General features: G+C 43.5%; 1 protein-coding gene across 1 annotated transcript in view; it reads right to left on the bottom strand.

The window, feature by feature from the left end:
* Positions 1-22,444, bottom strand: part of CLEC16A (C-type lectin domain containing 16A) — a gene marked incomplete in the record, with an annotated part of 3,039,290 nt that overhangs the window by 1,263,215 nt on the left and 1,753,631 nt on the right. The window contains 1 exon segment of the mRNA XM_044089149.1: positions 19,582-19,632. Within this exon segment, the coding sequence (XP_043945084.1) occupies positions 19,582-19,632 (51 nt within the window).

The raw sequence follows: 22,444 nt of genomic DNA, 5'->3' as shown, positions 1-22,444 counted from the left end.
ATAGGGGTTGATGCCTAGCTTAATAAGTTTTTCTATGATTCCTGAGTGGGGAATGGTATCAAAGGCCTTGGCCAGATCAAGGTAGGCTGTATGAACCACCTTGCCTTCATCCACAGCCAACCAAGTTGAGCAGGCATGACCTACCCTTCACAAAACCAAACTGTGTAGGATCCAGAGTTTGGAGATTCCCTATATCCTTGTTTATTAGGTCCATGATGATGCGTGTCATAGCTTTGCATATCAGATTCATCAGGCTAATAGGGTGATAGTTCCTGGGGTCTGTAGTCACTCCTCCTTTGTGGAGAGGGATGACTGTAGCAGTGCACCATTTGGTAGGGACAAAGTCTGAGGTGAGGCTGTGATTGAACAGGGTACATAGGTGAGGTGCCAGTTCACTCTGTAGTTCATGTAGAACACAGCTCGGGATACTGTCAGGTCCCATAGAAGCTGTATTCTTGGCCTTGGACAGTGCTGTTTTAACCTGTGCAGCAGTAATACTGGGTGTCCGACAATCTACTGGTATTCTGACTGGTCCTTTGGTGGGGGGGGGGGTAAAGTTAGCACTGAATCTGTTCGCCAGTATATTCGCAATATCTGTTGGCTCGGTATAGGAGATACCATTGTGCAGTAGCTCAGAGCAAATCTGGGTATTGCCATGGAGATTCTTTATATAACTATAGAAAGCCTTGTTGTTGTCTTTACTATCTGCTGCAATTCTGTTTTCATACCTAGCTTTAGAGGATTTGATGAGGGATCTCAACCTTTTGCTGAGGCTGATAAGGGAGTTTTTCCAGTCTTGGGACTTCACCTTATTCCGCCTCAGTTTTCTCCTTCTGTTGTAGAGCTTGTTTATTACAGGGGACCACCAGATTGGCTTCCTTTTTCTAGAGGAAAGCATCTTAGTTCTATTGGGTATGGCGAGATGCATGCATGGTTCACCTAAAGTGATTTTCAGAGAGTTGCCATGTTGTTCATATCTTGTATACACACGTACTGAGCCCTAAGGGACTCCACTAGTGAACGGCCTCTTTGTGCAGGTTGCCTTCCTTATTCTAACTACTTGGTCCTATCTGTACCTGATAGCTATCCATTGGGTGACATATGGGTTTATGCCTAATTTAGTGAGTATATCTCCAATGCTTGAGTGAGGTATTGTGCTGAATGCCTTGGTGAGGTCAAAGTAGGTGGTGTGCACCATTTTGCTCCTGTCCATGGCTGCAATGACCTTCTCAAAGAAGTCTATCAGTTTCAATAGGCATGACTGGCTCTTGACGAAAACAAACAGGTTTGGATCCAAAGTCTGTAGGTTTCTTACTGCTGTTTATCATTTTCATGAGGAGTCTTTCCATGGTCCGACCTGACCAGTGAGAACTTCAGACTGATGGGGACTGCAATGTTCCTTCATGTTTACGAAGACCAGGTGAAATATACTGGTGCCTTTAGTGAGTGTACAGACCAGCTGGTCCAAGGTCCTTGTGTTGACAAAGTCCAGGAATCTCTGAGCCTGCACGTTTGAGAACATATATGATTCCTAGATTATAGCGTAGTAGTTAAAGTTGCCCATGAATATTGTATTGGGTTGAATGAGGAGTGTCTCCAGTTCAAGAATGTGGCATGGTCTTCTGGGTCACAGAAGGGGATATACAGCTTGTCAACATATGACATGGGCTTATTGTAAGTTGAATGCGGAAAAGCTCAAGACCATCAAACTTTGAGGTGTGACTCTGTTTGATGTAAATTGAGACTACTCCAACTTTTGCCCTCTCTTGTGCAGTAGATGGTCTAACTGTGTGGAAGGCATCATAGCTCTGCATTGCTGTAATGCACTCAGTAAGTGCACAGATGTCTAATATTCCCCAAGGTGAGGGGAGCCTGGAGGGAGCGGAGTTTCTTGTTTAGATTCTTTGTAGTGTTAAACTATGTTGGGCAGTTCATCAAGTTGGTAATGCCTCAAAAAGGCACTATAGAGGTAGACAAAGTTTTAGCCAATACTGAAAACATAGAGGGGACAGGTGCAAACCATCTCTGGCAAAGCAGCAGTGTCTTTCAATATCCTTCCAGGCAGACAGATATTGTACCCCCGTTGAATGCACCAGAAACTAAGCTAATTATTACAGTCAATTACCTTCTGTTTATAGTGTGGCATCATCCTTGGAGAAGGTAGAATGTTTTCAATGCTAGGCTCCTACCAGCCTGGGACATGCAGTCAAAGAGCCCCATCATGCCTCTCTTTATATAGTCAAAGGAGCTATGTATCAGGTCATTTACACCCACATAGAATTTGACTTAGTCATACTGGTTTATTAATTACCAAGTATTTTATTCCAAAAATAGTTGACTGTTTTTGCCCCACAGCAACAAAAGGACTTTATTAAAACTACTGTGGGGAGAAAGCACTCAACTTGTTTTGGAATAAAACATTTTCTTGTGAAGACAAGTGGAGGAGTTCCTTTGGTTCTTGGACATTTGTTTTGCCCATCAGTACCATGGCTGTGGATCTTTTTGTGACTTTATCACCCTCTCCAGAACTTTCATGCAATGTGACAGAAGTCTGATACCTCTAGACTGCCCTCAGTTGTGATTGTCCCCTTTTTGCTTGTACACTGTCACTAGAATGCATATTCCTCAGTCATGTGGGATATGCCTTTTTCTTCATACTGCCATGACTACCCTCTGGGGCCATTTCTTCTCTAACTCTCCCAACAACTTGATTATATGGCTTACAGAGCTTCCTCCCTGGTCATATGCACAAAGCAAACAGCACCAGAAACATCAGATCCAAGGATCTTAACTTCACTTGTGACATAAACAGAATGTGATGGAGAGACAGATATGTGTCCCAAAGGCTCCCCGCACCATGGATTAGATTCCCCATCCATGTAAACCAAAGTTCATCCCTGATCCTATTCAAACAAAACCTTGAAAACTGGATAGGAAATTGTAAATTTACCCCCGGGCTGGCACCCATGTCCCTTACAGAGAGAAGCCGTCAATAAGAAAAGTACTATCCTAGCTACACCCCCCCCCCCAATAAAACCTTAGCTACCTGCCTACTAACATGCCCCCCAAATGGTCTGAGGTGTGCTGCTAGGCTTGAAGGAGACCTAATAATGACCTGTGAACCCATATCTGCTATGACCTCATCTGAGCCTGCTGCTTTCCCTGACTTCATCTTCCTCAGTGCTGTTCTTACTTCTTCTAGGGTGGGCTCCTCTTCTTCTCTCATCGTAGGCTGTGTCTGAGGCAGTACAGCTTCTGTGGGGTTTTCTTCATTCAGAAGTACTCTATCCATCTGTCTTTGATGGCTTGTGGACGAGTGAGCGGATTGTTGCTGGCATGTCTTATGAACTGTCTTTGACAATTAACCATCTTTATCTTTCTGTCTTTGCCTTGCAACCTGATAAGAGTTTCTTTGTGCCATACATTGAGTCACCTTCCAGAATCTGGTAAAGTGCCACTGATGCCTTGTTCTTTGCTACTGCATCTGATCTCTTAGCCTTATTGTTAGCCAACCAATATTCTTTCTTAGCCTGGTCCATCTTTTCTATCTCCCACTTTTTCCTGCACTCCTCCTTTCTTTTGATGACTTCCTGGACTTCTGCATTCCACCACCAGCTTTCCTTATGTGCCTTATTTCCATACTGGCTCGGCTGTATACCTGTTCTGTCGTCCTTACAGATGCTGGTTTAAGTTGCTGCTATTCTTCTTCATATCCATCGAATGTCTCTTCTTTCTGAGGTGCTAGAGTCCTGACTACTTCTTGCAATTCTTCTTCTTCATATCCATCGAATGTCTCTTCTTTCTGAGGTGCTAGAGTCCTGACTACTTCTTGCTATTCTTCATATCCATCGAATGTCTCTTCTTTCTGAGGTGCTAGAGTCCTGACTACTTCTTGCTATTCTTCTTCTTCATATCCATCGAATGTCTCTTCTTTCTGAGGTGCTAGAGTCCTGACTACTTCTTGCTATTCTTCTTCATATCCATCGAATGTCTCTTCTTTCTGAGGTGCTAGAGTCCTGACTACTTCTTGCTATTCTTCTTCTTCATATCCATCGAATGTCTCTTCTTTCTGAGGTGCTAGAGTCCTGACTACTTCTTGCTATTCTTCTTCATATCCATCGAATGTCTCTTCTTTCTCAGGTGCTAGAGTCCTGACTACTTCTTGCTATTCTTCTTCTTCATATCCATCGAATGTCTCTTCTTTCTCAGGTGCTAGAGTCCTGACTACTTCTTGCTATTCTTCTTCTTCATATCCATCGAATGTCTCTTCTTTCTGAGGTGCTAGAGTCCTGACTACTTCTTGCTATTCTTCTTCATATCCATCGAATGTCTCTTCTTTCTCAGGTGCTAGAGTCCTGACTACTTCTTGGTATTCTTCTTCTTCATATCCATCGAATGTCTCTTCTTTCTCAGGTGCTAGAGTCCTGACTACTTCTTGATATTCTTCTTCTTCATATCCATCGAATGTCTCTTCTTTCTCAGGTGCTAGAGTCCTGACTACTTCTTGCTATTCTTCTTCTTCATATCCATCGAATGTCTCTTCTTTCTGAGGTGCTAGAGTCCTGACTACTTCTTGCTATTCTTCTTCATATCCATCGAATGTCTCTTCTTTCTCAGGTGCTAGAGTCCTGACTACTTCTTGCTATTCTTCTTCTTCATATCCATCGAATGTCTCTTCTTTCTCAGGTGCTAGAGTCCTGACTACTTCTTGCTATTCTTCTTCTTCATATCCATCGAATGTCTCTTCTTTCTCAGGTGCTAGAGTCCTGACTACTTCTTGCTATTCTTCTTCATATCCATCGAATGTCTCTTCTTTCTCAGGTGCTAGAGTCCTGACTACTTCTTGCTATTCTTCTTCTTCATATCCATCGAATGTCTCTTCTTTCTCAGGTGCTAGAATCCTGACTACTTCTTGCTATTCTTCTTCTTCATATCCATCGAATGTCTCTTCTTTCTGAGGTGCTAGAGTCCTGACTACTTCTTGCTATTCTTCTTCTTCATGTCCATCGAATGTCTCTTCTTTCTCAGGTGCTAGAGTCCTGACTACTTCTTGCTATTCTTCTTCTTCATATCCATCGAATGTCTCTTCTTTCTCAGGTGCTAGAGTCCTGACTACTTCTTGCTATTCTTCTTCTTCATATCCATCGAATGTCTCTTCTTTCTGAGGTGCTAGAGTCCTGACTACTTCTTGCTATTCTTCTTCATATCCATCGAATGTCTCTTCTTTCTCAGGTGCTAGAGTCCTGACTACTTCTTGCTATTCTTCTTCTTCATATCCATCAAATGTCTCTTCTTTCTCAGGTGCTAGAGTCCTGACTACTTCTTGCTATTCTTCTTCTTCATATCCATCTAATGTCTCTTCTTTCTCAGGTGCTAGAGTCCTGACTACTTCTTGCTATTCTTCTTCTTCATATCCATCGAATGTCTCTTCTTTCTGAGGTGCTAGAGTCCTGACTACTTCTTGCTATTCTTCTTCATATCCATCGAATGTCTCTTCTTTCTCAGGTGCTAGAGTCCTGACTACTTCTTGCTATTCTTCTTCTTCATATCCATCGAATGTCTCTTCTTTCTGAGGTGCTAGAGTCCTGACTACTTCTTGCTATTCTTCTTCATATCCATCGAATGTCTCTTCTTTCTGAGGTGCTAGAGTCCTGACTACTTCTTGCTATTCTTCTTCATATCCATCGAATGTCTCTTCTTTCTGAGGTGCTAGAGTCCTGACTACTTCTTGCTATTCTTCTTCATATCCATCGAATGTCTCTTCTTTCTCAGGTGCTAGAGTCCTGACTACTTCTTGCTATTCTTCTTCTTCATATCCATCGAATGTCTCTTCTTTCTGAGGTGCTAGAGTCCTGACTACTTCTTGCTATTCTTCTTCATATCCATCGAATGTCTCTTCTTTCTGAGGTGCTAGAGTTCTGACTACTTCTTGCTATTCTTCTTCATATCCATCGGATGTCTCTTCTTTCTCAGGTGCTAGAGTCCTGACTACTTCTTGCTATTCTTCTTCTTCATATCCATCAAATGTCTCTTCTTTCTCAGGTGCTAGAGTCCTGACTACTTCTTGCTATTCTCCTTCTTCATATCCATCTAATGTCTCTTCTTTCTCAGGTGCTAGAGTCCTGACTACTTCTTGCTATTCTTCTTCTTCATATCCATCGAATGTCTTTTCTTTCGCAGGTGCTAGAGTCCTGACTACTTCTTGCTATTCTTCTTCTTCATATCCATCGAATGTCTCTTCTTTCTGAGGTGCTAGAGTCCTGACTACTTCTTGCTATTCTTCTTCTTCATATCCATCGAATGTCTCTTCTTTCTCAGGTGCTAGAGTCCTGACTACTTCTTGCTATTCTTCTTCTTCATATCCATCGAATGTCTCTTTTTTTTCAGGTGCTAGAGTCCTGACTACTTCTTGCTATTCTTCTTCTTCATATCCATCGAATGTCTCTTCTTTCTCAGGTGCTAGAGTCCTGACTACTTCTTGCTATTCTTCTTCTTCATATCCATCGAATGTCTCTTCTTTCTGAGGTGCTAGAGTCCTGACTACTTCTTGCTATTCTTCTTCTTCATATCCATCGAATGTCTCTTCTTTCTCAGGTGCTAGAGTCCTGACTACTTCTTGCTATTCTTCTTCTTCATATCCATCGAATGTCTCTTCTTTCTCAGGTGCTAGAGTCCTGACTACTTCTTTAATCTCTTGTACTTTCTCTCCAGTCAACTTCCAGGTCTTCAGCCCAGTCTTTGTTGAGTTTAGTGCCTCAGGTTACTAAGCTATTGGCCCTGAGGCCCTTACAAGCCTAGCCAAGAATTGTGCCCATGTTCCAACAAGTCAGCACCGTATGCCACTGTCCAGCAGGGACACAGGTGGAACTTCGGGATAGATTTTCTGTTTCCTATCCAGTTATCCATGTTGCTATTAAAAAGGTTTAGGTTTAATGAGGTACTCTACTTTACGTGGAGAGGGAGTCTATTACATAAACGGGGGAGTCTCTGGGACACAAATCTATCCCACAGCCAACCACACTAGCCACTGATAATCTTCCAGCAGACTTCCTTCAGTTAACAGCAGAAGCTAAAGCTTATCCCGTATCAATTCTCATAAATAGGTCTATATCAGAATGTAAAGTTCCTGAGTCATGGAAAATATCACATATTATTGCAGTGCACAAAGGAGGTAAAGTACAATCGTGTACACATACCATAAATGTAGATGTTCGAGTGTATTCACTGCTGCAGTATTCACAAAGTACAGTTGTGTACATGTACCATAAATATACATGTTCGAGTGTATTCACTGCTGCAGTATTCACAAAGTACAGTCGTGTACACTTACCATAAATGTAGATGTTCGAGTGCATTCACTGCAGAAAGTACAGTTGTGTACACTTACCATAAATGTAGATGTTCGAGTGTATTCCCTGCTGCAGTATTCACAAAGTACAGTTGTGTCCACGTACCATAAATGTACATGTTCGAGTGTACTCACTGCTGCGGTATTCATAAAGTACAGTCGTGTACACTTACCATAAATGTAGATGTTCGAGTGTATTCACTGTTGCAGTATTCACAAAGTACAGTCATGTACACTTGCCATAAATGTAGATGTTCGAGTGTATTCACTGTTGCAGTCATCACATATGGGTTATCCGGCTCCTGGTAGCCCTCAGTCAGCCCAAATACCTGAGTCCTTGGTATATGATATCGGCTGCCGCCGGTTGTAAAACTGATGTCAGTACGTCAGGTATAAAGGGTGGCAGCCGACGCCATTTCCTCAGTTTTTCTTACCTTAACTGTCAAGAGTCCACAAAAGAAGGCTAATCCAGGAATGGTAGCACCCAGGACACGTCATACAAAAATAAAAATCTATAATCTGTGCCTTAGAAAAAAAGGGGGAATGGAGGGTGGGAAACCAGGACTGCAACAGTGAATACACTCGAACATCTACATTTGTGGTAAGTGTACACAACTGTACTATGTTCTTCATGTTTCACTGTTGCAGTCCTCACATATGGGTTGATTCCCAAAGCCCAATAAGAAGACAAAGGGGGGAGGAAGGATCACAGATTAAGGGTTGGTAAGGAGGCCCTGCAAAACTGCAGAGGCAAAACCAGCCCTGGATTTAGAAAACAAGGGTAGATTGTAATGCTTTGTGAAAATATGGACAGAAAACCAAGTAGCTGCTTCTAGAATGCCCTTAGTAGGCATGCCTCTCAGAAAGGCTGCAGAGGTAGAAGCTGCTCTAGTAGAATGGGTCCTAATACCCTGAGGGGGAACCTTCCCATGCTGCAGGTAACAAAAGTGAATACAATGAGTAATCCATTTGGAGATGGTTTGTTTTGAAATAGCTTTACCCTGAGCCCCAGGAGCAAAACTAACCAATAACTGTTCAGATTTTTTAAAATATTTGGTACTGTCTAAGTAAAATCTCAGCTGTCTATACACATCAAGAGAGTGCAGAATCCTTTCCCCTTTATTTTGGGGGTTGTTGAAAAATGTAGGCAGGTGAATAGACTGGCTAAGGGTTAAACTGGAAACTACCTTAGGCATGAAGGAGGGATTGGTTCTCAGAGAAACCCGATCTGAGTGAAAAATAATGAAAGGTTCTACTGCCATTAAGTCCTGCAGCTCAGATACCCTTCTAGCTGAAGTAATAGCTAAAAGGAAAGCAGTCTTCCCGGATAGAACCTTCAAATCTGCAGAGGCAGCTGGTTCAAAGGGAGGCAGAGTAAGTTTTTCCAGGAAAAAAAATTTAAGATCCCAAGCAGGATTAGGAGCTCTTCTGGGAGGTCTAAGATTACTAACTCCCCTCAGGAACTGTTTCATCAAATGGTGAGAAAAAATGGGTTGCTCAAAAGAGCAATGAGCAGAAATTGCTGAAGCATGAATTCTGATTGAAGAAAAGGAAAGTCCACCATTAAGCAATCCTGCTAGGTAGTCAAGAATGAGTGAAAGAGAAGGATGAGAAGAGTCGTCTCTTTTAGCCTGCATCCAAGAGCAAAATTTCTTCTATTTGTCAGCATAGGATTTTCTTGTGCTAGGCCTCCTGGCCTCATGAAGTATTTCAACCACCTGTTGGGAAAGATTTAGAGTATTAGCCAGGCAGTCAAATGCAGTGTTTGAAGATGAGGATGAAGGAACTTTCTCCCTCCCTGAACCAACAGATCTGGTACCAGGGGATGATGCCAAGGCTGAGCCTGGGAAAGGCTGCTAAGGAGGGGATACCAATGCTGCCTGGGCCAATCTGGTGCTATCCGAATAGCCTCTGGTCTTTTGTCCCTTATCTTTAGCAGCACCCTGGGATGAAGAGGAAGAGAAGGGAATGCATAAACTGAGAGGTGCATCCATGGGAAGGACAACGCATCCACCATCCAAGTTTTGTTGTGAAACTCCCTGGTGCAGAAGGCTGGAAGGAGATGATGGGTGTGAGAGGAGAAAAGATGCACTTGTGGGGTGCCCGAATGACGAGTGATGCGATGGAAAATGTCCCTGTTCAGTTGCCACTCGTGAGGATCCAGAACATGTCTGCTCAAATGATCCGCCAGGGAGTTCAGCCTCCCTGGAAGATACTGGGCTGTGAGATGTAAGCCCATGGAAGATACTGGGCTATGAGATGTAAGCCCATGGAAGATACTGGGCTATGAGATGTAAGCCCATGGAAGATACTGGGCTATGAGATGTAAGCCCATGGAAGATAGTGGGCTATTAGATGTAAGCCCATGGAAGATACTGGGCTATGAGATGTAAGCCCATGGAAGATAATGTAAGCCCATGGAAGATACTGGGCTATTAGATGTAAGCCCATGGAAGATACTGGGCTATGAGATGTAAGCCCATGGAAGATACTGGGCTATGAGATGTAAGCCCATGGAAGATACTGAGTTATTAGATGTAAGCCCATGGAAGATACTGGGCTATGAGATGTAAGCCCATGGAAGATACTGGGCTGTGAGATGTAAGCCCATGGAAGATACTGGGCTATTAGATGTAAGCCCATGGAAGATACTGGGCTATTAGATGTAAGTCCATGGAAGATACTGGGCTGTGAGATGTAAGCCCATGGAAGATACTGGGCTGTGAGATGTAAGCCCATGGAAGATACTGGGCTGTGAGATGTAAGCCCATGGAAGATACTGGGCTACTAGATTTAAGCCCATGGAAGATACTGGGCTGTGAGATGTAAGCCCATGGAAGATACTGGGCTATTAGATGTAAGCCCATGGAAGATACTGGGCTGTGAGATGTAAGCCATGGAAGATACTGGGCTGAGATGTATGCCCATGGAAGATACTGGGCTATGAGATGTAAGCCCATGGAAGATACTGGGCTGTGAGATGTAAGCCCATGGAAGATACTGGGCTGTGAGATGTAAGCCCATGGAAGATACTGGGCTATGAGATGTAAGCCCATGGAAGATACTGGGCTGTGAGATGTAAGCCCATGGAAGATACTGGGCTGTGAGATGTAAGCCCATGGAAGATACTGGGCTGTGAGATGTAAGCCCATGGAAGATACTGGGCTATTAGATGTAAGCCCATGGAAGATACTGGGCTATGAGATGTAAGCCCATGGAAGATACTGGGCTGTGAGATGTAAGCCCATGGAAGATACTGGGCTGTGAGATGTAAGCCCATGGAAGATACTGGGCTATTAGATGTAAGCCCATGGAAGATACTGGGCTATTAGATGTAAGCCCATGGAAGATACTGGGCTGTGAGATGTAAGCCCATGGAAGATACTGGGCTGTGAGATGTAAGCCCATGGAAGATACTGGGCTGTGAGATGTAAGCCCATGGAAGATACTGGGCTATGAGATGTAAGCCCATGGAAGATACTGGGCTATTAGATGTAAGCCCATGGAAGATACTGGCTGTGAGATGTAAGCCCATGGAAGATACTGGGCTGTGAGATGTAAGCCCATGGAAGATACTGGGCTGTGAGATGTAAGCCCATGGAAGATACTGGGCTATTAGATGTAAGCCCATGGAAGATACTGGGCTATTAGATGTAAGCCCATGGAAGATACTGGGCTGTGAGATGTAAGCCCATGGAAGATACTGGGCTGTGAGATGTAAGCCCATGGAAGATACTGGGCTGTGAGATGTAAGCCCATGGAAGATACTGGGCTGTGAGATGTAAGCCCATGGAAGATACTGGGCTATTAGATGTAAGCCCATGGAAGATACTGGGCTGTGAGATGTAAGCCCATGGAAGATACTGGGCTGTGAGATGTAAGCCCATGGAAGATACTGGGCTATGAGATGTAAGCCCATGGAAGATACTGGGCTGTGAGATGTAAGCCCATGGAAGATACTGGGCTGTGAGATGTAAGCCCATGGAAGATACTGGGCTGTGAGATGTAAGCCCATGGAAGATACTGGGCTATTAGATGTAAGCCCATGGAAGATACTGGGCTATTAGATGTAAGCCCATGGAAGATACTGGGCTGTGAGATGTAAGCCCATGGAAGATACTGGGCTGTGAGATGTAAGCCCATGGAAGATACTGGGCTATTAGATGTAAGCCCATGGAAGATACTGGGCTATGAGATGTAAGCCCATGGAAGATACTGGGCTGTGAGATGTAAGCCCATGGAAGATACTGGGCTGTGAGATGTAAGCCCATGGAAGATACTGGGCTGTGAGATGTAAGCCCATGGAAGATACTGGGCTATTGTGAGATGTAAGCCCATGGAAGATACTGGGCTATGAGATGTAAGCCCATGGAAGATACTGGGCTGTGAGATGTAAGCCCATGGAAGATACTGGGCTATTAGATGTAAGCCCATGGAAGATACTGGGCTATGAGATGTAAGCCCATGGAAGATACTGGGCTATGAGATGTAAGCCCATGGAAGATACTGGGCTGTGAGATGTAAGCCCATGGAAGATACTGGGCTATTAGATGTAAGCCCATGGAAGATACTGGGCTGTGAGATGTAAGCCCATGGAAGATACTGGGCTGTGAGATGTAAGCCCATGGAAGATACTGGGCTGTGAGATGTAAGCCCATGGAAGATACTGGGCTGTGAGATGTAAGCCCATGGAAGATACTGGGCTATTAGATGTAAGCCCATGGAAGATACTGGGCTGTGAGATGTAAGCCCATGGAAGATACTGGGCTATTAGATGTAAGCCCATGGAAGATACTGGGCTGTGAGATGTAAGCCCATGGAAGATACTGGGCTGTGAGATGTAAGCCCATGGAAGATACTGGGCTGTGAGATGTAAGCCCATGGAAGATACTGGGCTATTAGGTGTAAGCCCATGGAAGATACTGGGCTATTAGATGTAAGCCCATGGAAGATACTGGGCTATTAGATGTAAGCCCATGGAAGATACTGGGCTATTAGATGTAAGCCCATGGAAGATACTGGGCTGTGAGATGTAAGCCCATGGAAGATACTGGGCTATTAGATGTAAGCCCATGGAAGATACTGGGCTGTGAGATGTAAGCCCATGGAAGATACTGGGCTATTAGATGTAAGCCCATGGAAGATACTGGGCTGTGAGATGTAAGCCCATGGAAGATACTGGGCTATGAGATGTAAGCCCATGGAAGATACTGGGCTGTGAGATGTAAGCCCATGGAAGATACTGGGCTATGAGATGTAAGCCCATGGAAGATACTGGGCTATGAGATGTAAGCCCATGGAAGATACTGGGCTATTAGATGTAAGTCCATGGAAGATACTGGGCTGTGAGATGTAAGCCCATGGAAGATACTGGGCTGTGAGATGTAAGCCCATGGAAGATACTGGGCTGTGAGATGTAAGCCCATGGAAGATACTGGGCTATTAGATGTAAGCCCATGGAAGATACTGGGCTATTAGGTGTAAGCCCATGGAAGATACTGGGCTATGAGATGTAAGCCCATGGAAGATACTGGGCTATGAGATGTAAGCCCATGGAAGATACTGGGCTATGAGATGTAAGCCCATGGAAGATACTGGGCTGTGAGATGTAAGCCCATGGAAGATACTGGGCTATGAGATGTAAGCCCATGGAAGATACTGGGCTATGAGATGTAAGCCCATGGAAGATACTGGGCTATTAGATGTAACCCATGGAAGATACTGGGCTATGAGATGTAAGCCCATGGAAGATACTGGGCTGTGAGATGTAAGCCCATGGAAGATACTGGGCTGTGAGATGTAAGCCCATGGATGCTGCTATGGACTATAGTCTCATGCTGTGTCTGCACAAGGGGTAACAGTGAGTCCCCCCCTTGCTTGTTGATGTACCACATGACTGTGGTATTGTCTGTCCCGATCAGCAGAGTCCCAGGGTACAGTAAGTCCTTGAAAGCCAGCAAGGCCTGCTGCACTACCATCAATTATTTTACGTTTATGTGCAGATGACTGTGTTGAGTGCTCCAAGTCCCCTGTATGACCCTGCCCTCTAGATGAGCCTCCCATGCAACATCTGAGGCATCTGTGGTGAGAGTCTGGTTGGCAGGCGGTGGGTGGAAAGGCAGACCCTTGTTCTGAGAACAGGCTGTCACCCACCAGAGGACCTCCATGTGTAGGCAGGGAATCAAGGGCAGAATCAAGTCCAAGTCCTGTGTGTGTTGACACCAAAGGTTCTTGAGGTACCACTGAAGTTTTCTCATATGCAGCCTTGCATAAGGGATCATCAAAACACATGAAGCCATGAACCCCAGTGCTTGCAGGAATTGTCTTGCAGAGAGCTGGGTCATGCTTGCCAAGTTCATGAAGTAAGTGGAAAGATCTTCTTGTTTCTGTTGTGGGAGGAATACCATCTGGGTGGCTGTATTCAGACTCGCTCCCAAGAAAACAATCTCCCTTGAAGGAACCAACTTTGACTTCTTTTTGTTGAGAGTGTAACCCAAAGAGGTGAGAATGTTCTTCATGAAATCCAAATCCCTTTGTAGTTGTTCTGGGGATTTTGCTTGAATGAGACAGTTGTCCAGGTAAGGATAAATTTGAATGTTTCACTGCCTGCAAAAAGCAATGGCTGGAGCCAGGCATTTCGTAAAAACTCTGGGTGCAGTAGATAAGCCAAAGGGCAATGCAGAGAATTGAAAGTATTGCTCCCCAGCCCTGAAGTGAAAGAAATGCCTGCAACTCTCCCTTATTGGGATGTGCAGATAAGCCTCCTTGAGATCCAAAGTTACCAGCCATGAATCATTTTCCAGCATTGGTAGTATGGTAGTAATTGTTGAAGGGTGAGCATCTTAAATTTGGGAATCACTAGAAAAGTGTTTAGAATGGACAGATCCAGAATAGGGCGCCAGGCTCCCCCTTTTTTGAAAACCAGAAAAAGCCTTGAATAAAAGCCTAGGCCTGCCTGATTTGCAGGAACTGGCTCTACAGCCCCCATAGTCAGTAATGAAGAGATTTGAGTTCCTACCTCTGCCTGCGAGTTCTGGGTATGTCTTGGTACCCTTGTAAAAGAGGGAAGGTGTGAAAGTAAAACTTGTAACCTTGGTTTACTATGTTGAGCACCCATTTGCCGTCTGTGATGGTAGACCATACCTCTGCGAACCTGGCCAACCTTCCCCCCAAAGGAAAGCCAGGGTCCGCAGAGGTAGGCACGAGAAGGCCGGAGTCATCGAGAATGTTTGTTTTGGGAAGCTGCTTAGAACTCCCCGATTTAGCAGAAGAAGAATGCCATTGTTTGAGGGGCAGAAGCCTGCCCTCTAGAAGACCTGAAACCCCTAGGCCTAGAGTGACCCTGCTTACCAGGATCAGGGAAAGACCAACTCTTGGAAGGATGATGTCTACTGAGCTGAGGAGGATGAACCTGAAGGAAATCTTTTACAGCTTGCATAGATTTTGTCTTATCCTCCAACTTCTTCGGTACCTCCTCAGCCTTATTACCAAAAAGATTGTCTTTGTGCAAAGGAACATACAGCAATTTAGACTTAACAGGTTCAGAAAGAGGCTGCTCCCTGAGCCAAGCATGCCTTCCAATTACAGAACCAGTGTCTGCTGCTCTGCAAGAAGCTTCCAAAGTGTCAAAACCACAGTGAAGTGAATGCTTATTAATTAAAGTGGCAGAATTCAGTAAGTCTTGTAAATCTTTGTTCTCTGTCATGGAAGGAATATCTCCAAGTGTAGCCTTAACAGCCTCCAAAGTATGCTGCTGATACTTACGCACATGAGAAAGACAATTCATGGATCTAATGGCAAGAGTTGCAGAGGTATTGACTTTTTTACCTCACCTGTCCAAGGTCCTAGATTCCTTATCAGAAGGCACAGGGTTTTTAGCATTAGTAGCCTTAACATACTTGGGGCCTTGAAAACTAATTTCTGGATCAGCAGTAGGGTTTTTTAAAAAGGAATTGATGATAATCAGGAACCCTGCAATACCTATCCAGTTTTCTGGGGGCAGGAGGAACAGAATTAGGAGTTAAAGAATTTTCCATGTAAACATCATCTAACAACTTCCAAAACTGGAGGTATAGCCAGAGGCTTATGCTGCGGCAAATCTAAAAATTCCCTGATTCTTTTCTTAGACTGTGGAAACTCCTGACATTCCCATTTAAAATGCTCCCTAAGAGTATTCAAAGTATCCCCAAAGAAAAAATCCTCTGGAGGGGAGGCAGACAGGATACAGTCCTCAGCATCAGAATCTTCAAAGCCAGAAAAAAGTTGAAAATGTCCTTCTTCACCAGCAGACATACTGAAAATTTCAGAATCTGAGACAGACAAAACATCAGGAGATAATTCCCTTGCCCTCTTTGAATGGGGGGGGGGGGTGAGAGCCCCTGATCAGGGAAAGAAGATCACCAGCCATCTTTACCAACTGGGACTGAGGTACAGGAGGGGAAGCCGATGCCTGCTTGTGAGCAGGTTTGCAGCTGGAAGGTTTACTAGCAATCCAGAGGGACTCGGGAGACCTAGCAACTGCAGAACTCTGAACTAAGGTTGGTCTGGTTCTGGTCTCATGTCAAAAAGAGGCATCAGAAGCCGGTGCCTGCAAAGCGGCTCCAGACCCATCTAAAGTGGTGACAGGCAGAGGGTCTGAAGACAAAAAAGCAGCCTGCAGCATGGAGGACTCAGTAAAGGTCTCAGCAGAGGCATGCGGCTGAAAATCTGAGGACTGCAGGGGCTGCGAAAGCACTTCACTGACTACTACTGCGCTGCCGACCAATTTCACCGGTGCGTTGTCAGAAGATTTAACCCTAGGCCTGTCGCAGTCCTTGTCTTTGCATTTTCTAGGTATATCCGAAGTCGGGAGACCAGAAGACACCATACCGACGAACTTAGGCCAGACTCTGAAATGCTTATACAAAATCTTAGCTCTACGGCATATGGTACGTGGGTTAAAGGAAGCACAGAGATCGCAGTTAGGGATGTCGTGCTCAAGACCCAAACAAGTTATGCAATAGGAATGGAAATCATGGTGCGGGATCTGTTTTCCACAGGCAAGACAATTATTAACTTTATCTGACATTCGTTAAAGCAAGAAAAGAGGATCCCCAACGGGGTACTTATCTGAAGGCGTCTTCAACTTGGTAGTCAGAAAGCAAAACAAAGGTAAACAGGCGACCGGCACTAGTGCGAATTGCATCTGCTTCGGGCTCCGCGGCAAGAATGACTGAGAAAATGGCATTGGCTGCCACCCTTTATAACCGACGTACTGACATCAGTTTTACAACCGGTGGCAGCCGACGTCATATACCAAGGACTTTGGTAATCAGCCCAACTGAGGGCTACCGGGAGCCGGATAACCCATATGTAAGCACGGCAACAGTGAAACGCGAAGAACATCTCCCTTGAGCTCACAAACTATCGCCCAATCGCAATTCTATCTCCATTATCAAAAATATTAGAGAGAGTAGTTCATTCCCAACTAATGCAGTACCTCATAATTAACAATCTACTCTCCAGATCTCAACATGGTTTTAGACCTTCCCATAGCACCACCACAGCATTACTCTCGTTTACCAACATAGTCACCATAGGAACAAGGGATTATTCGTATCCTCCATAGTCTTAGATTTATCTAAAGCGTTTGATATGGTTAACCACCGTATACTTCTTGAACCTCTAGCTACCTTAACATAAGCTCCTCCACTATCATGGTTCAATTGCTGCCTATCCGGCCGTCAGCAAGCAGTCCTACAGGAAGACCAATTGTCCCCCCTGCTACCAATATCCATAGGCATCCCTCAGGGTTCCATCCTTGGTCCTTTGCTGTTCCCCCTATTCACAAACCAAATAGCTTCATCCTCCCTCTCTGCCTCAATAGTGCAATACGCAGATGACACCACTATTATATGTGCCACCTCCACCTTAAATGAGCTACAAACCCTAACTCAAAATAACTTTACTTTAGCTGAAGTATGGTTCACTAACATTAAACATATTCTTAACCCAAAAATAAAACGAACTAGTGCTCTTTAGCCCTGGTAGATCTCTGCCTCTACACAATGAATTTACCACAAAATCCAAAGGCAATACTCAGATCACCGCTACAGCACACACAAAACTGCTAGGTGTTGAAATCGACAACAATCTAAAATTCAACATACACATAGCACAATCTATAGTTGGACAGTTAAAGTAATCCAGGATCAGGGTAAAGAGTTGAATCTTTCAAAGAGGTCCAGATAGGTGGAGTGGGCATCTTGAGTCAGAGTTGGTGGCCTGTAGCTAGCTATGATTTGAATAGGGGTCTTGTCAATTATTAATTGCACCTGGAGTATTTCCTGTGCGTCATGCTGTTTGACCAGCCAAGAGGTGTGCATTTCTTTTATATATATTGCAACTCCACCTCCATTTGTTTTGCTGCCCCCAGTTTGGGGTCTGAATGAATGATAGGATGAGTAACCTTGTATGGTTGGGGTGCTCTCCGCAGCTGTGAACCAGGTTTCTGTGACTGCACAAATTTCAGCTTCTTCCAGAGTTTGCTTGCAATGAGTGCAGTTTCATGTTTAGACTCCTAGCGTTTAGCAGCATAACCTTTAATTTATGTTTTGATGAAATTTTCATGTTGGTAGTTTTGACCTTATGGCACTGCCTAAAAAAGGCACTATGGGGGAGGCAAGAGCCTTTGCCAGCAGCCTGAAGCCCAAGAGAGACAAACACAGGCCATCTCTGGCAAAGCATCGTGGCTTGTCAATCATGTCACCACAGACTGTCAGGTATTGGATCCCCTTGGAATGACACCAGAAACTAAGCCAGTTGTTAAAGTCAATCATTTTCTGTCTGTATTAAGGCATCATTCTGGGTGACAGTAGGATGCTGCTTAAGGCTAGGACATACCTGCCTGGGACACATATTCAGCAAGTTCAATCATTTCTCTCTTCATATAGTCCAGGGAGGTATGTCTCAAGTTATTCACTCCAACATGGACTATAACAGAGTCATAATAGTACCTGTTGAGAGACTTGAGTGCATTGGCGATATGGCAGATTCTGGCACCCGACAAACAACTAACTGTGACTTTCTCCTTATCCAGCCTGGTGAGGGGCACATCTGCGTGTCTCACAATGGAATCTCCTATGACTAATATGTTGATGACTGGGTAACCAGTGGTTTATGCTCGGGTATGACTGTTTCATTGGGGATAACCTTGCAATCTCTGATTCGACCCCCCAAAGCCCTTTCCTTAGTAGAAGGAGGTCTACCTGCGTTGCATGTTGGCCACTCTTGTATGTATTCTAATGACTGTTTCTCTTGTTGAGCTGTGTATTAGCTGCCATCAAACTATTTGATAGACAGAAGTCTAGAATGGCCTGTCTTTCTTTATTCCTGATGCCCCACCCATGTGGACCCAGGCAGTCCTCATATTCTGTCCTGTCTGTCCTGATATGTAAATTTAGGTTCCCCTGTTACCAACACCAACTCATGCTATCCCACTTTACCTAGTAGGTCCTTTAACTGCTGCCTGAATGGACAATTTTTCCTGCTCTTACAACACTGCTGTGGGGCATACTCTGAGATTATGAATATTGTCTTATCCTTACACAGGAATCTGGTTGCCATGAGTCTGTCACTAATTCTGAATGCATCTCGGTACAGACTGAACAGCAATAAGGTAGTTTAAAAAAAAAAAAACAGGCAATAGAAGGTTCTGATTAAGTCCTTTGGTATGTTAAGATTAAAGTGCTTAACAACTTTGATCAATAAAATTATTAAATGACTTATTCGGCTGCGTTTTTCTAAATTACCTTACTGCTGTTACTGTTCCACAGTACACTTTTGATCATCGAATAGCTAGCACTAACATGGAGTACAATGTGTGATCTACATTCTCCTGTCTAGAGGATATTGCACACCACAGTTTATGTCCAAAGTGGTCGGTCTGTACAACACTTTCCTCAAAGGGCACCATCCAGCCTCCGTGGACATACTACTTAAGAACAACATAAGAAGAAACATAAAAAGAGAAGCCAATATCAAGCAGAAAGGCTCTATGAGCATTGTACAATGATCGAGACAAAATCTCTCTATGGTTTTGTTATCAATATGATTAATGCCAGCCATCTTCTTTGCAGTAATATCAATCGCCTACAAAGAAAATTAGTTACCTGCATTTCAAAGTATTCTAAAATAAATTCATTTTAAAGTGTGCTAAAACAAATTCAGCAAATGAATGATTTCAAACGACCTACCGTCATGCTTCTGTACTCATCTTCAAACACGTCAAGAAAAATTTCTTCACCCTTAAAAAACAAAGTACATACTATGTCCGCTATTCAAAACTTTGTTTACAAATGCATTTTTAATCAGAGCACACACATAAACATTACCATCTGTGGTTTACTCTACTAATTTCCAAGAAATAAAAAACAACAAAAGTTTATAAGAAAAAATAACATGGTGTTGCATTGTCTTCATACCAGAACAAATAAACTGGCAATAGTGCAGTCTGGTAAAACTCAGGAGAGTCATACATAATTAAACAAAACATTACTATTTCATAAAACCACATGACTAAACTTTTAAGTAAATAAGCACTGTATCTTTTTTTTCAGGAAAAGATACAAAAAAAAATGTGAAAAAATGTTGATGAGGAAATAACTGTAGAACAAAAATAAAACCAGTTTGCTAACTAGCATATTGATCTATACATCCCTTATAAAGCTACTCAGAGTTGCAATTTCTGAATACAGTTCTAGTCCAACTAAACTATCCACGTTAACAGGAAAACCGCACATAGATGCCGATGTTGGCTTAGTAACCAACTCTCATACATTTATATTACTTGCCTTGTTTATTATTCAGGAATGTTACCTTCTTTTCTAGATCATGACACAAAGACTACTTAATTACACTGACCAATATAAATAGAAATATAATCACATGAGGTACTTGTCATAATACTGGATCAATTAACTCTTCTTTTGCAACGGGAATTTTGTTTACAAGACTTAGTGCTGTCCAATGTCAGAAATGCCCAGCAAGTTCAGAATACGCAGACAAGAAGATCAAGCTTTTTAATAAGAGGTAGCTAGGTGATTGAGCTTTGACGCTACTGCTTCTTAGCCAGGTGTATGAATCAAAGACATTTACTCTCTCCCAACTGAATGTGCAAAGTCTGAGGGCAGAGACAAGTACAATTAGAAGGAGGCAGTATTCATGCTGGATAGGAGTACTTTTATGGCAATGGTGAATCTAGCCCAATTGGTCAATAAGTTAGATATTTTATAAGAGACTTTAAGATGAATTAATACCTTGTTGACCATAGTTTTTGTCTGCTGGTGGAATGATAGGTTTTGGTCTAAAATTAGTCTTAGGTACCTCTGTTGAGTAGCGACAGCAACAGGAATGTCCAGATGACCGGTCTGCAATGCTTTAGACCAGTGGAATAGACTGCTGGAATGGGTGATGAAGAAGGATTCCACAGATGCATTCAAGATGGCATGTGACAGGTGGGAAAAGGGAAGGCAGTGATGAGGCACAGACACAATGTTAAAATTACTCAAAACTTAAAGGGATGACAAGACGGGCATAATGTCTCTTTCTTCTGACAAGCAAATGCAACATATGTGAATTTATTACAGCATAAGGCAGTGTGATAATAGGCTGCTAGTGACACAGCAAACTACCAGTCGGGGTAAGAACATGTACATCAACACTTTTTTTAGGACAACAAGCTCCAATTGACAGAAATACATGAAAAAAAGGAAGAAAACATAACAGGTGAGGCAGAAAGCCTGTCTAGCAACACTGTAAACTGAAAATGCCAGAAATGCTAAGGAAGCATGGAACTAAGGCTGTATACAGTGAATTTTGCAAAACAAAAATGATCTCTGAATGTTGAAAGAGAAAGATTATAAAAAGTGATTTTGGCATAAAAATATTTATCAAAATAATCATCAATTCCTTTTAATTTCTACATGTGGATGGGGTATCACAACCTCTCTTGAGTCAGCTCCACTCGTTTATCTTTTTCAACTATCCCGCCTCACTATCATGGGTCTTCTCTCAAACAACCCACCCATCTCTTTGCTGGACATCCATGCTTCCTCTTACCTACTTCCTGGCTTTCCTAAAGCTTCTTCATCAAATCAATGTTTCCTTTCCTGCACATGCCTCGACCACCAAACTCAATTCTTTTCTACCTTCTCTGGAACTGCAGCGACTTTGGTTCTGCTCTTATGTAATTATTACTTTCATCTGTCCCACAGCTGGCATCTTCCTCCTGACCTCAGCACTCCATCTCTGTTACTCTTAGCTTCCTCACCTGCTCTGCATTCACTGTCCAGGTGTACCACACAAAGCATGTACCACTGTTCTGTCCACCTTACTTTTCAGCTTCTTTGGCATTCCTGTGACACACACTACCACTGACACTCTGTGACAGTTGGTTGCAGCCCCTCTAAGTCTAGCACTGACCTCCCCATTCTGGTTTTCCTTCTCCTCAACCACTCCTCATAGATACTTGAAGCTGTTCACCTGTTCCATTACTTTCCTTTCTATCTCAGTTTTCAGCTTCTTCTGATTTCTCCCATCTGCTGCCATGACAACTGCCTTATCTGTACTCAGTTTCATCCCATGTGCTTTCAGTTTAGCATTCTATTTCCCTATCATTTGCTAAAGTTCCTGCTGAGAGTCTGCTTGTAATGTCATGTCATTTGCAAATAGCAGCCTTGTTGATCTGTCTCCTCCACCCTCCTTGCTAATATAGTCCATCACCAGTATGATCAGCAGAGGGCTCAGAAATGAACCCTTATACACACCCACTCCCACTGGGACCCCCTCCGTAACTCGGAACACTGTTCATACTTGTGTCCTTGGTTCCATGTAAATAGCCTAAAGCAGTGTTTCAGGAACTTAGAACCACCACAGAACTGCCCAAATCAGCTTTTTTCAGACCTTGCCAAATGCCTTCCCCAAGTCTAGGATAGTATAATTCTGTAAGTAAATTTACCGTAACAGTAGATGTTCAAATGATCATTGCTGCAGCAGACTGAGCTATATGAATTATATCCTACACAGGCTATAACAGCCAACCAGCTCCCAAACCTTCAA

The sequence above is a fragment of the Protopterus annectens genome, chromosome 12.part0 (genome assembly GCF_019279795.1).
Source record: "Protopterus annectens isolate FY-2018-M chromosome 12.part0, PAN1.0, whole genome shotgun sequence".
NCBI lineage: Eukaryota > Metazoa > Chordata > Ceratodontiformes > Protopteridae > Protopterus > Protopterus annectens.
The sequence above is the reverse complement of the archived record's forward strand: the minus strand, read 5'-3'. Positions and strand labels throughout refer to the sequence as shown.